The sequence below is a fragment of the Canis aureus genome, chromosome 6 (assembly GCF_053574225.1).
Source record: "Canis aureus isolate CA01 chromosome 6, VMU_Caureus_v.1.0, whole genome shotgun sequence".
Classification (NCBI taxonomy): domain Eukaryota; kingdom Metazoa; phylum Chordata; class Mammalia; order Carnivora; family Canidae; genus Canis; species Canis aureus.
In genome coordinates, this window is record NC_135616.1 from 27,679,650 (window position 1) to 27,694,898 (window position 15,249).

General features: G+C 43.5%; 2 protein-coding genes across 18 annotated transcripts in view; one reads left to right on the forward strand and one right to left on the reverse strand.

Moving 5' to 3' along the window:
* The window catches only part of TPGS2 (tubulin polyglutamylase complex subunit 2), a 67,612-nt gene extending 53,835 nt beyond the window's left edge, over nt 1-13,777 (reverse strand). Inside the window, exon 1 of one of the 7 annotated variants that reach the window (XR_013381378.1) lies at nt 13,418-13,777. Coding sequence is in view for 2 of the 7 variants with exons in the window: in XM_077900581.1 (XP_077756707.1) it covers nt 13,418-13,595 (178 nt within the window). In the remaining 5 variants the exon portion in view is untranslated. Of the gene's footprint in view, nt 1-12,781; nt 12,932-13,015; nt 13,145-13,269; nt 13,291-13,417 lie in introns of those variants that run through there. The other 6 variants (XM_077900581.1, XM_077900579.1, XM_077900584.1 and 3 more) reach the window with 6 other exon arrangements.
* The window catches only part of KIAA1328 (KIAA1328 ortholog), a 366,861-nt gene continuing 364,579 nt past the window's right edge, over nt 12,968-15,249 (forward strand). For 4 of the 11 annotated variants that reach the window (XM_077900518.1, XM_077900523.1, XM_077900520.1 and 1 more), the window contains exon 1: nt 13,995-14,219. Coding sequence is in view for 4 of the 11 variants with exons in the window: in XM_077900515.1 (XP_077756641.1) it covers nt 13,656-13,956 (301 nt within the window). In the remaining 7 variants the exon portion in view is untranslated. Of the gene's footprint in view, nt 13,096-13,546; nt 13,606-13,631; nt 13,957-13,994; nt 14,220-15,249 lie in introns of those variants that run through there. The other 7 variants (XM_077900521.1, XM_077900522.1, XM_077900515.1 and 4 more) reach the window with 7 other exon arrangements.

Here is a 15,249-nt window from a genome sequence, read left to right on the forward strand (position 1 = left end):
CATAGTTGGATCCACTAGCAACCAGCCCTCATCCTTAAGTGCTTTCCAAAAGTCACCTCATTAACATAATGGAAGATCTTTACTACTTTCAACACTTGGGGAATTCCAAGGGTTTTGGGAGCTGTGAGCCAGGAACTGTGGACTAAGACAAAATACACAGTTGACCCTTGAACAGTATGGATTTGAACTGCATGGGTCCATTTGAACACCTGTTTTTTCCCCAATAAATACAGTACTGTAAATGTATTTTCTTTTTCGTATAATTTTATTAATATTTTTTCTCTATTTCATTACGGTAATACAGAATACAATACATACAACATACAAAATAATGTGTTAATCAGCTTTATGTCATTAGTAAGATTTCTGGTCAACAGACTATTAGTTACGTTTTGGGGGAATTAAAAGTCATATACAGATTTTCTACTGCACTATTGGTGGGGGGCAGTTAGCAGCCCTAATCCTGCTTTGTTCAAGAGTCAGCTGACATCTGAGTGAGCAAATATATATTTCTTGTAAGTCAGAATATCACAATGTGGTTCACTGATTCTATAATCATGTTAGTGTCCTTTCTATGCGTCATAAAATTTCCTCCAAGTTGTCACAAAGTTCAGATCTTGAGATGTAGCAACAACCCAAGATAGAAGGCAAAGTATTCTGGATTCCACATATTCTTTTTTCTTTTTTTTTTTAATTTTTTTGTATTTATTTATGATAGTCACACAGAGAGAGAGAGAGAGGCAGAGACATAGGCAGAGGGAGAAGCAGGCTCCATGCACCGGGAGCCCGACGTGGGATTCGATCCAGGGTCTCCCGGATCGCGCCCTGAGCCAAAGGCAGGCGCCAAACTGTGGCGCCACCCAGGGATCCCGGATTCCACATATTCTAATCTTGGTTTATACATTCACTAGTTTTGTGACCTGAGATGTGACCTTTCTTAGCATTCAGAGACACAATAATTATATTTCCCTGATAAAGGAAGCAGAAGCAGCAAAGGTAAAGGTGCTTTGGAAAAGTAAAAAAGTATACTCAATTTTTTTTTTCTGCCTTCTGTTCAATGTTCTAAGATATTGGGAACCATGGTACTATGGTGGAAAAACACCATGAAGGAATGCCTGGGTGGCTCAGTCAGTTAAGTGTGTGCCTTCTGCTCAGGTCATGATCCCGGGGATTCTGGGATCCAGCCCTGCATTGGGCTCCATGCTCAGTGGAGAGGCTGCTTCACCTTTTCTCTCTCTCCCTGCTTGTGCTCTTAGTCTCTCTCTCAAAACAACAAAATCTTAAAAAAAAACACACACACACACACAAAAACAAAAACAAAACCCAAAACCAAACAAACATCATGAGCTTCAAGCTGTTAGACTTGGGCTAAGTCCTTGCTACTCCCTTGACTAGTTAGGATGGAAGATGCTGTCCATGTCTTCAGGGTTCCTTGTGGCATTGTTCCACCAAAGCTAAGACAGTGAATAGTAAATGTTATTCACATTAAAAAAATTTTTTTTTAATTTTTTATTTATTTATGATAGGCACACAGTGAGAGAGAGAGAGAGGCAGAGACACAGGCAGAGGGAGAAGCAGGCTCCATGCACCGGAAGCCCGACGTGGGATTCGATCCCGGGTCTCCAGGATCGTGCCCTGGGCCAAAGGCAGGCGCCAAACCGCTGTGCCACCCAGGGATCCCCTTATTCACATTTTATAGAAAGGACATTCAGGTTGAGGGGTTAGGTCACTCCAAGTAGCTAGGCTAACTCCAAACATGGGTCTACTTAAGAGTTTATGTCTGTCCTTCAGCAAAGCCCTCTAGCAACTATCCTATGCAAATATAGAGCGTAGGTTCAATCAGTCTTAGCTGCCTACTATACCCACTGTTGTAGGACAGAACAATACAGAATTCTTTGTCAGTGATCCACCCGGTTGCATAATGATGTCATCTGACTACATCTACAGGGCAGTCTAGTATCTAGCGTTGCTGGAGGACACACAATATAAGTACCGGACATTAAGCTTTTGATTGCCAACCCTTCCATTTCAAATACATCCATCTTAAATAAACAAATTGCCAGTGTGTGACACAGCTACTAGCTAAACAACGAGGAACCAGGTCACCGCATCTGTGAAGTTCTCCTGTTTAAAAGCCCTGAGTAACTTGGGGAACTGTTTGATGGCTTGACTGACCCCTGCTTTTCCCCCTCCTGCACCTGAATTCCCACGTTTAAGTTTTACATTCACCAAAAAAGAGTGGTTCTGTGAAACCCTAGCCACCCCATCCTTGGATACTATTAAAGCAGAGACCCAGGCCTGTTCCTCTTCTCCCTCACGTGGCTGTGGGGCCCTCAGGCATGGCATGCACCCTCTTGGACTTTTGAGTAATATATCCTTTTTTTAAAGTTCCCTGATGGTTGTTACTGAGGTGCATCTTGCAATCACTGTAAGAACCACAAGGGCCAGCCCAGCCCAGCTACAACATTGGCTCCAGTCAGGAATATGTCTGTGGGGGCTCATCACCAACTACATATGCTCAGGTGAGTGCATCAGGCTTTCCTAGCCAATAGCATCACTGTCAATAGGCTGAGATGGAAAAGTGCACAACAGTTCCGTGCATAATAGGCCCATGTGTAGGGGCTACAGGCTCACACAAAACTGTTGTGATGCTACTACAGATAAAGCTGCACAATGGAATAAACGACTTTGAGTTTAAAATGGAATCAGGAGGTCAGAAGGGGGAGCCCAAGTGCTGTAGCACTCTATCAATTGCATACCTCAACAGGAAGAGAGTTACCTTGCATTCCCAACAGGTACAAGCCAGCTTTACCACTTCAGCAGAAGGAAGAAAGAATTTCTCCTTGCCCAGCAACAACTCAGACAAATGAGAAACCACCATCACCCTGCACTCTCACTTTCCTCCAATGGACCTCCTTCAAAGCAACCCCTCCCAACTCCCTCCTTTTTCTCTATAAAGTAACGTGTCTTATCTTTGATTTCTGGACTCACCTATTGTTTGCCAGAGGTTGTGTGTCCAGAATTGCAATTCTCTGTTATCCCCTCCCCCCAAAAAACAACTAAAAAAACAAACACACAAACAAACAAAAAACACAAAAAACCACCAACTATTGTGCTGATAAAATAACTGGCTATTTTACTTTTAGGGCTAACAAGGACATATGACACTTTGAACACATTCAAGACAGGTCAACTGGTCAACGTGCTGACTTTAAAAACCTTCCTATAATAAACTGTTTAGGAAGTACTAACTGTAGGGACTTTGTTACCCAATATAAACAGCAGTGGTGGGAGGGGGTACTGGGGATGAAGAAGGGGAGATAGAAAATAAGTCTCATTTGTATAATGCTCTATTTCAGGGAATTGGTATAAATTATCTTTTAATCTTTCAATGATCTTATGAAGCAGGTATCATTACTCATTTTTTTTAAAGATAAGAAACCGGTTGAGAGACATTAAATAATTTCATAGAACTGAATCTCTAAGCACAACTGCAACACCAAGCCTAATTAGCTTTTTCTACTATATTCTCTTAGTAGTTAATTCTGACAGGGGGATGGGAAGTAGCTTTCCTCACACCAAGCAATTCTTAGACATCAATTCAACCCAATTCTGGCACCATCTATCCAGAGACAGCATCCACAAGCTAAATGCTCAGTCCCACAAAACTGCCCTCCACTTAAGATGCTAATTCCAACGCCAAGTTGTTAATTGTGCTTCTGACTGGCTATAAATAAGAGATTCCTCCTTACTGAAACCCTCCTTTGGTTCAATTACTTTGCTAAGGTGACTCACAGAACTTAAGACACCTACTTTCTTAACAGATTACAAAGGATATTATAAATCAATAGTCAGATAAAAAGATGTATTGGGCAAGGTCCCAAACAAAGCAGCTTCTGTCCTCCGGGGTTTGGGGCCCAGCACAGTGACAATGGAAGTGTTCTTTCTGGTTCATCAACCTAGAAGCTCCCCAGACTTGCTTCTTTTGCATTTTCATGGAGGCTTCACTATAGACGCACAATTGATTAAGTTATCAACCACTGGCAATTCATTCAACCTCTAGCTCCTCTCCCTTCCTAAGAAATCAGGAAGTAGGACTAAAAGTTCCAACTCTCTAATCACAGTGATTGTTCAGGCAACCAATCCGCAACCTGGTTACCTAGGGGGTTTCCAAAGGTATGTCAATAGAACAAAAGACACTTTTTATGACTTATCACTTAGGAACTCCCAAAGATTTTGGAAGGTCTGTGCCAGAACCAGAAAGGAAGACCAAATATGTATTTCTTATTATAAATCACAATATCACAGATAACCAAAAGCATTGTGAAGATGTTTGGAAAGCAAGAGCAGGAACAAGTTGTCCTTGGTCTATTAAGATGTCACAGGAGAAATAATAACTGACTAGGCCTAGCCATCCCCACTTTCCTGCCTCTGGGACCAACGACAAGTATTTGTGACCAGCCTGGCTGGAATAATCTGTATGGCAGAGTAGGAAATGAAATATTAAATGAACCTATGAAACTCAGGTCTTTAGTCTCAGCGAGCTGCACTCTACATAATTGTATGACATGCCACAGATGAAAACTCTGTGGTAGCTTACTCCAAAGTTGAGTGCTATCAATTCCTTTCTTCCCTGCCTTCCCAAAAACAGTTCTCCATTGAGAGGAGGAGTCTATTTCTCCACCTTCTTGAATTTGAGGTTGGCCTGTGATGGCTTTGAGTAATAAAATATGGCAAGGAGATGCTGTGCCAGTTTTGTACTTAGGAAAACTGAGTTTCCTCTTCCTCTGTGCCCTGAGCCATCATACACTGAATCCAAGCTACTTTTCTGAAGAAAATGTTGAGAAGCACTGAGAAGCCAGACATGAATGAAACCCATCTTGGATTTACAGTCTAGCTGAGGTATCAGATAATTCCAGTCCCAGCTGTATTTAATTGCAACCACTTGAGAAACCCAAAATGAGAACCCTCCCAGCTAGGCCCAGTCAACTGACAGAACTGGGAGATACAGTAGATTTCTATTTAAATCCACTATGTTTTGGGGTGGTTTGCCACCCAGCAATAGATAACTGGGACATACACCCCGGTAGAAAACAAATCTCTGATGTATTTAATGAGAACCTTCTATGTCCTCAGCTTGGGAGAATTGTGGAGGCCGAGAAAATTAAGGCCATTCCACTTTAAGTTCAGCGTTAGCACAAGTACAGCCATCCCAGGCCCCTGTGAATAAGAGCTGAAATTTACCTTGCTTCAGTTACAGGAAAAAACTGCTTACAACTCAATGCCCTTTAAAGCCCCATATCAGAATGTAAACAGAACTTGAGAAATTCCTCCACCCCTTCTGGAGGTTCCCTAGACCAGCCCATAAAACTAAGCTGAAACCCACCTCGGGGTCCAAGTCCCCGCTCCGCTGTGTCGGGTATACTTGGACCCAAGCTCGAGCTTGTAAATAAACCCTCGTGTGTTTGCATCGGTGTCGGCTCCTTGGTGGTTTCTCGGATTCGCAATCTTGGGCACAACAAAAATCATTGCCAGAGATAAGGAATTTAAGTAGGAGACACAACCTCAAGAAATATTGCACAAACACTACAAACATGAAAAAAAAGTGAAAATTTCAAGATAATATATATGTGAAACTGAGTAATACAGATCCTAAGGGCCTCAGGAGTTAAAGGTAGAGGGAGGTAGATAAAGACTGAAAAAGTGACAGAAAATGATCAGATTCAGTTGATCTGGGCCTTTAAAGGATAATGGGCCATTCCTGCAGACTGGCTCACTGAAAACCTACTCCTGCTCCCTTCTACTGTGCATTCCTGTATTTTAGAGACTGGACAGATAAAGACTACATTTCCCAGACTCCACTTCAGTGAGGCTCCCTCAGACTAATATTCCTGCATGGAAACTCACTCTCATACAGCTTGGAAGGAGCAGGAGAAAGGGTAAGTGGGGAAGATTAGATCTTCTTACAAGCATAGCTGCAAAGGTGTTTGGATCTCATGGTGTTGAGAGCTGTGACAGAAGCAATGGCATTTCATAAGCCTGCAGCTTCCTTAGCATACCAGCCATAGGTACTTCCCACTCAGCATCTTCTTTCTGCAGTGTGGTCCTCAGCCTGCAGGCTGCTCCTTTTAGTGCTGCCAGTGATTTTGTGGTCTGTTTCTTCATTGGTCCATTGCTGCTTTAAGATTTAGAAAAGTCTAGCCTTAAATTAGCTAGTGTACTCTATGGTCTGCAACCAAGAACTTTGACACATACAGTGTGCATTTGTGGGTTCAGAAGTGACTTTTCAGAACAGGCAAATGTGCACAGGTCAGAGAAAGAGGTCATTTACATGACCTAAAAATACTGGCCATAGAGCTAAAGTATGAGATTCTGGAATCCAAGATGTGACATTAATGGTCTTTAAGAGCCAGAGGGGGAAAAATGGAGATATCTCTGTGATTAGGTAAGAACATTCAGAGAATAATTGAAGAAAACTAATCTATCACATAAATCAAAGAATTAGATAAGGACATACTAGAAACCATAGTTTGAAGGCAGGATAGTGGGGGGCTAGGAAGTGGGATGGGATAAACTGCATAGGAAAGAGTTGACATAGCCAACCTGAGGTAAACATTTTTAGAAGCACCAGCTTGTAGGGTTCAACTTTGGTTGAACCTGGAAATTTGGCCTTTGGATGTGTTCTGTATTGACAAAGTGATTTTGCCCATCACTTTGTAGCCCATGCAACTACAAAGATACATCTGCTATCTTTCTAGGAGTCTAAAATTTCATTAGCTGTGCCTGATGGTTTTACCTATTTGACCAGCCCCCACTTAAGCCCCTGGAATTTGAGTCTTAAGCAGACTTCTCTGAGCATAAACACTGCATGTATTATTGCTGCATTTCATTGCTTAGGGAAGCAGTGTATTGTATGGGACCACTGACATGAGGGAAAATTTCAGAAGCCTATGCATGGATTCCTCTAGACTCCATCTGATACATCTTTATACCTTGCAAATTAATGTAATACAGTATAGCTGGGAGTCCTGTTTCTGAGTCCTTCTAGAGAATCACTGAATGTGCACACGGTTGTGGGACACCAGAAATATGTCTCCCTCTCTTCATTTTTAACATCTATGAACTAGTTTGCTTTAGGCATATTTTTGGCCTAAACAGTTGGTTCTTCAGAGCTAGGTTTAAAATCTTTTTCTATTACTAGGTGACTTAAAGCCCATTCATATTTATTGTTATGGTCTTAACTTTGCATTATGTTATACTTACTATCTTTCCCTCTTTTTTAGATGTATATCATTTGATTTTTAAAATACTTGGGGGAATGTATTAAGTTTTCTATGGCTACATGATAAATTACAATTAATTAGCAGATTCAAACAACCACCATTTTAGGTCATAGTTCTGTAGCTCAGAAATATGGCACAGCCCGAGTCGGATTTTTTCTGGGGCTAAAATTGATTTACATTCCTATCTTTACACGTGGTATGCTGACTGCTTAGGTATCAGCTTTTGTGTTTTCATGTAGAGCTCCAGGCATTTTCCAAGTTCATTCCTGCATAATTCAATTCCCTGTTGTTGTAGGACTGAAGTCTCCTTCCTTTAGCTTGCCTTTAGCTGGGGTCACTTTCAGTTTCCAGGGGCATTTGCATTCCTTGTCATGTGTTCCTATCCATTTTCAAGCCCGGAATTCATAAGAAATCCTTTTCATGCTTCAAACCTTTTTGACTTCCCCTTTCGTTAATAGCTTGTTTTAAAGGGCTTATGTGATTATATCAGGCTCATTTGGATAATTGCCTGTGTGTAATCTCAGGTGTGATATATCATCAATTTCATAGTCCTGAGCAATAAGGCAGGGTATCTTTGAGGGATGTTTCTAGATTTCCTCCCCCAGCTTTTTTTTTTAAGATTTTTATTTTAAGTAATCTCTACACCCAATGTGGGACTTGAACTCACAACACTTAGATTAGGAGTCAGATGCTTCACCAACTGAGCCAGCCAGGCGCCCCTAGCTTTTCTTTTATTAAAACACCAACGGCAAACCAACACCACCTTTTTTGAGATGTAATTCCCATACCTAAAGCCCACCCTCTTAAAGTGTGTAATTCAGTGGTTTTCAATATATTCAGAGTTGTGCATCCACCCCCCAAAAAGTAACTTTGTGTCTTTTAGCAGCCACTCCCCATTCCTCACTCCCACCCTTCTGAGGCAACCACTAATCTACTTTGAGTCTATAGATTTGCCTCTTCTAGACATTTCACATAAATGGAATTACACATATGCCTTTCTAATTGGCTTCTATCACTTAGTTTTCAAAATTCATCCCTATTGCAGCATGTATCAATACTTCATTTTTATGGGTAAATAAATTTCTATTGTATAGATATACCACATCTTATATATCTATTCTTCAGTTGATTGACATTTAAATTGTTTCCTCTTTTGACTATTATAAATAATGTAGCTAAGCATATTATTGTGCAAGTTCTGAGTGTAAATAAGATTTCATTTTCTTGAGTTCACATCTAGAAGTGGAATTGCTAGGACATATGGTAACAGTATTTTTAACTTTTTGAAGAAGTGCCAAACTTTTCCAAAGCAGTAGTGCCATTTTACATTTCCACCGGCAGTGCATGTGGATTCCAATTTTTCCATAACCTTGTAAACACTTATGTCAGTCTTTTTGATTATGGCCACCCAAATGGATGTTAAGTAGTATGTGACTGTGGTTTTGATTTCAATTTCCCCAAAGAATAATAATGATGATCATCTTTTTATGTGCTTATTGCTCATTTGTATATCTCCTCTGGACAAATTTCCACTGAAATCCTTTAAAGTTGGATTATTTGACTTTCATTGTTGAGTTGTAAGAGTTCTTAATAGTTTCCATCTATAAGTCCCTTCTCATATATGGGATTTGCAAACAGTCTCTCCTATAGGTTTTCTTTTAACTGTCTTAATGATACACTGAAAAGCACAGTGTTTCATATTGAATCTATGTTTATGTAATTTAATTCTCCTTTTCCTTTTTATTTTTAAGCGTTTTATTTATTGATGAGAGACACAGAGACATAGGCAGAGGGAGAAAGAAGCAGGCTCCCTATGGGGAGCCTGATGGGAGACTTGATCCCAGGACCCCGGGATCATGACCTGAACTGAAGACAGACACGTAGCCACTGAGCTACTCAGGCACCCTATGTAATTTAATTCTGTCTGGAGTTTAGTTTTAGTTTTCTTCTGCTTCATAATTGTTTTTCAGGAAAAACAGTTGAAACAGAATAGAAAACCCAGAAACAAACCCACAACTATATGGTCAATTAATACAATGGGAAAAAAAGTCTCTTCAACAAATGATGTTGGGAAAACTGGACAGCCACATGCCAAAGACGAAACTGGACCACTTTCTTTCACCATACACAAGAACAAACTCAAAATGGATTAAAGACCTAAGTGTGAGACCTGAAGCTATAAAAATCCTTGAGGAGAGCACAGGCAGTAACCTCTCTGACATAGGTCCTAGCAACAATTTTATAGATATGTCTCCTGAGGCAAGGGAAATAAAAGCAAAAGTAAACTATTGGGACGACATCAAAATAAAATTTTTTGCACAGCAAGAGAATCAACAAAACTAAAAGGCAACCTAAAAAATCGGAGAAAATATTTGCAAATGATGTATCTGATAAGGGGTTAGTATCCCGAATATAGAAAGACCTTACCAAACTCAACACCCAAAAAACCCAAATAATCAAATTATAAAATGAGCAGAAGACATAAAGAGACATTTCTCCAACAAAGACATAGGGATGGCTAACAGACACATGAAAAGAAGCTAATCATCACTTATCATCAGGGAAATGCAAATCAAAATTACAATGAGGTGTCATGTCACCTCACACCTGCCCCAACGGCTAAAATAAAAAAACACAAGAAACGGCAAGTGGGCAGTGTTGGTGAGGATACGAAGAAAAGGAACCTTCCTGCACTGTTGGTGGGAATGAAAACTGGTGTAGACACTGTAGAAAACAGCGTGGAGGCTCCTCAACAAGTTAAAAATAGAACTACTCCACAATCAAGGAATCACACTATTGGATATTTACCCAAAGAATACAAAAACAGTAATTCAAAGGGATATAGGCACTCCTGTGTTTACTGCAGCAGTATTTACTACATAGCCAAACTATGGAAGCATCCCAAGTGTACATCAATTGATGAATGCATAAAGATGTGGTATACATATACAATGGATTATTATGTAATCATTAAAAATGAAATCCTGTCATTTTCAACAACATGGATAGAGCTAGAGAGTATCATGCTAAGTGAAGTCAGTCAGAGAAAAATAAATACCATATGATCTCATTCAAATGTGTAATTTAAGAAACAAAACAAATGAGTGAAGAGAAAAAAAAAAAAAAAGGACAAGCCAAGAAATAAACTCAACTATAGAGAACTGATGGTTACCAGAAGGGAGGTGGGTCAGGGAATGGAGGAAATAGGGAATGTGAATTAAATACTCTTATCATGATGAAAAAACAAAATGATTTTAAAAAATCACAGAAAAAAAGAAGTCTAGGATGGAGAGGACAGATACACAGTTGAACCTTGAACAAGGTTAGGGATTATGAATCCCCATGAAGATGAAAATCCATGTATAACTTTGGACTCTCCAAAAACATTACTAATAGCCTACTATGAGAAACCTTAATGATAACGTAAACAGTTGATTAACACGTATTTTGTATATTATATACTGCATTCTTATAACAAACTAGAAAAGATAATGTTAAGAAAATCAGAAGGGTAAATATATTTATACTCTTGTACTGTACAAAATCTATGGATAAATGAACCCACACAGTTCAAACCTGTGTTCAAAGGTCAGCTGAAATTGATCTTGTTGTATCTCAGGTAGATCAGAATATATTTAATCATCCGTTACCAAAATTAACATTTCCTTACTCATTTCCATTGAGTAGGAAACACTCCATCATCATAAAAAATTTTTCATTTGTTTAGCATTTCATATCCTGATTTTAGTCTTAGTTCTCTCTAGGTTCTGGTACTTGACACCCTTTCCAGTCAGTTGAAGCAAAGTACAGATATTTTAGCAAGTTTTTCAGGTATGGGAGAGAGATGCGAGCTTTCCTTTTTCTTTGAGCTTTTATTATCAATTGCCAAGACTCTTCTTTTTTGCACATTTTCTCCTCTGGAATATATACATTTGGAATACTGTCCCTTTCAATTGCATGGCTGACCCTTTAAATAGCACCTACTTTAAAGTCCCTTTCCTGCCCCTCTGCTCAGATTTACCCAGTTGTTATTACTGTTATACTTTCAGATTGGTGGTTTTAAACTTTCTGTTGCTTCAACTAGTCTCTTCGCTGGCATCATTTCTGGGTCTGCTTTTGCTTGCCATAGAGCCTTCTAGCAGTGAAGGAGTGGGGCTGGGACAGTGCTGGGGTTTGCTTTTTTCTCTTTTTACTCATAGTTATTTTGCACTTCTGGCATTCTCTGTCTTTAAGCACTGTTGGGCTTGGTTTTGGATAGAACTGTCATAGTTATGGAGTTATTTCACACATCATTTAGAGAAATGAGATTTTGGTGTGGTAGTTTGCCTACTACACATCCACCACTGACTTCAGCCACCTTGTTTTAAAAAATTCTCTTAATATATTTTCAAGACAAAAACCAAATGTGAAAAAAATAAAAATATAATGGATTTTTGACTTATGAATATTAGCTTGAAATTATGAAGTTTTGATTAAATCGATATAAAGTATTAGAAGGTTCACGAGGAAACCAGCTTCGCTATAAATTTAATTACCGGAGTTGTTTAATGCCAGACATCTGGAATGCTCAATAACATAAAAATACTAAATGTATAAATGAAATTTAAAAATGTTTAGTTATTTAATTATTTAGGTCTTTAAATTGAACTGACAGCTTAAGGGGAATTTGGCCAGTCTTGAGTAGATTAAACATTAATTAAAAGGCAGTATCTTTTTTAATGGGGGGGACAGGATGTGGTTGGTCTTGATGATTAGATCTTTTCTTGCCCAACTCTATAACTTCATTTCTAAACCTTATTATTTCTCTCAAACGTATGATGGTGTTTTGTCCTCATTTACTGCAGCATTTATTGTAGACACTGGGGAATACCAGCAAGAACAAGACAAGGCTCCTAAATTCATGGACTTCTATTACAGAAGAGACAAGTAAATTAAGAAAGCAACCCAACAAGCAATTCCAAGTAGTGATCAACCCATAATGATTATTAAATAAATAAATACATAAACGATAAGGGAAGACAATGACGGAGAAAGGCATTATTAGAAGTACATTCGGGGAATGCTTCTCTGAGATACTGATATTGAATGAAGTGAGGGAAAGAGAACTGCAGATGGGGAGGGGGGAGGGTCTAGTAAAGGCCTTGAAGCAGGAACAGGCTTGCTAAGTTTACGGTACAAGGAGGCCACTGTGGCCAAAAAAAACAGTAAAAAATAAAGTCAGAAAGACTGAGGAGGGCAGATCATAACGACTGTGGGTCACGGTACAGAATCTAGATTTTATTATACATGTGATAAGCAGGCATCGAAGCGTGCCACGCAGCCTACTTAGGCTACTGTTTTCTTCTTTGGTCATCTAACTTCAATTCGTCTTTCAAAATCTAGCCTCAGCTCCCGCAGGACGTATTCCCACACTCCCTGGCTCCGCAGAGGGGGTGAGTCCCCTCCTCCTGTGTGTTATTTCAAAGCCCTGACAGAGGCCTGGCGGCCGCCTTTCACACCTCCGGGGGTACCGAGGCTGTGGAGTTTCCTCACGGAACCCTTTCGGTCCCCCTCGCCATCTTCGCAGCAGCGAAGTGTAACACAGCGGCGGGTCCTGGATAAAGGTCCAGGAAGGGAAAAACCAACCGATTCCGCGGCGCACGCCTGGACTCCCTCCGACCGCGCGTGGGGATCGTCACCTGGCACCTGCGCTGCGAGGCTGCGCGCGGCGTTCCCCGCTCTCCGCTACCTACCGGAGGAAGAAGGCTCGCGTCTCAAGGATACTCCCCTGGCCAAGAATGCCTCTCGGGAAACCCAACGTGCCCACTGCCAGGTGCCTGCCGTCTCCCCCTTTGGCGCGCCTCAGCTCGTCCTTTCCGAGCCCCGGGGGGTGGGCGGGCCTGGGCTGGAGGTGGTGGTCGTGGGGGGGGGGGCGGGGGGAACCTTCGGCCTTCCCGGCCCTGCGTCCGAGCACTCCCCGCAGACGCTCCCGGGCCCAGTCACGCACCCGGCTCCGCTCTCCTCCTTCACAACGGAAGTCACAGCAGCGATGCCCACTGGCGCACAGGGGCGCAGGGTCCACGTCGCCGCTCCCGGCTTCAGGCGTACATCCCCGCGTCCCGCAGTCGCTTCCCACGGCCCCCCGCTCCACTCACCGAGGATGCGGGTGATCCCCAGGGTCAGCTTCTCCAGGTGCGGCTTGCTGCAGCCCGGGGGCGGCGTCTCCTCCATGGCTCGCGTCCCCGCTCGGCGCGCGGCGAGTGCGGGTGCGGGGACCCCGCGGGAGAGCCGGGCGGGCGGGACGGCGCTACGCCGCCCCAGAGGCTCGGACATCAAGTCCAAGGCATGCCGGGAGTTGTAGTCCTCGGCGCCCGAGAGCGCGGCGGGGCGGAGATGGGAGGCCCGGGGTGCTCTGGGAGGAGTAGTTCCGCGGCAGCCTCGTTCTCCCTGTCCCCGCGGTCGCTCCACACCAAGCCGCCGAGACACAGCGACTCCTCCACACGGACCCTGCCGCCGCGCCTGGGCCGGCCGCGCAAGCGGGGGCGGGCCTCTGCGCCGTGCGGCCAATGGGGACTGGGCCTGCAGGCCGGGGCGGGGCGGCCCCGGCGCTACGCCCGGAGTGGCGGTTGTTTCAAGATGGCGGACGTGGCGGGCCCCTCCCGCCTGGGCGCGGCGGCGTTCTGGAGCCGGGACTGTATCCTTTGCCCGCCTGGCAGGGGGCGCCGGCGCCCTCCCCGGTGCGGCGAGCGGCGAGCGGCGAGCGGCCGCCTGGGACTCTGCGCGGAGGGGAGAGGCTCGACGCTGTCCCCGGGGGCGGGGCCGGCCTTTCCGGCCGCCGAGGGGGTGCCGGGCTCTCCGCTGGCCGGGGTGTTAGGGAGCAGAGAGCCTGACTGTGTCTCCAGGCTGGAGCTCTAGGTGTGGGGGCTGAGCGCCGAGGCTTCCCGGCCCTCCTCGGCGGTGAGCTTTGAAAAGATGGCCTAGAGTCGTGGCCCGGCCGTGGGGGGCGGGGGCGGGGGCGGGGGGAGGGCCCCTCTGACCGCGGTGACCTCGGGCCGGCCGAGCCTCTGCGGAGGAGAGACCTTGGCTTAGGACTGTCCTTGGTCTGCGTTGTTGGGAGCAAGTCAGGAAGGGCCTTGTCCGACTTTGTAGGCCTGTCAGCGATGTGGTTTTTGGTCCTGGCGTTTTTCGGAGAGGTGTGGGGCTGAATGTGGTGCGGTGATGCTGGTTACGGAATACAAAAGCGTCGCAAATCATTGCTCCTGGGAGGAGTGTTGATTTTACGTGTGGATCGTGAGTCACCGCTGGCAGGATTGGAGTTCTTGGGTTGTTTTGAGGGTGTGTGTGTGTGTGTGTGTGTGGAGAGGCTGTTGGGGTGGTGTACCCGGTTCAAGACCTGGGATGAGGTGTGTGACAGAACTCGTTCGCTCTCTGGTTTAGGTAGACTGGCCCAGCCTGATGGTTGGGTCTTGGCCAGTTACCTCACTTAGAAAGGTGTGACCTGAGAGGACAGCCCGTGTATTGGGTGCCTGCAGAGAGGCAAATCTCTGTGTCTGTTTGCTGGGATCCATGATAGCAGTGTTTGAGGCATGGCTGTTAACTTGGGCAGAATCGTCCTCTGCACTTTCTACTTAGCTCCCGGTGAAACTTACAAAATTGTGTTATCAATAGTTTTCCTTATTGAGTGACAATACTAGGATGGCAGTGTCATGTGGAGGGAGGGACATTTTTTGCAATCCTTGCTGCTCAATGTTTAGGGTTAGGCCCTTTCTAAACATAATTACCATTTGTCTCTGATAGGTGGGTGACAATCAAGTAAAATGTACCAGCGCACCGTGCACGTTAATTTTTTTTTTTCTCCTTACTTATCAGGAAGGACACAGAGAAAATGTACATTGGGAACTGGGCTGAATCAGGAAGTCAGGAAACTGGGAGGAGTCTTCTCAGGAAACACTGTGCTTGCAATGGTAGAATTTTGTGATGGTGGAGA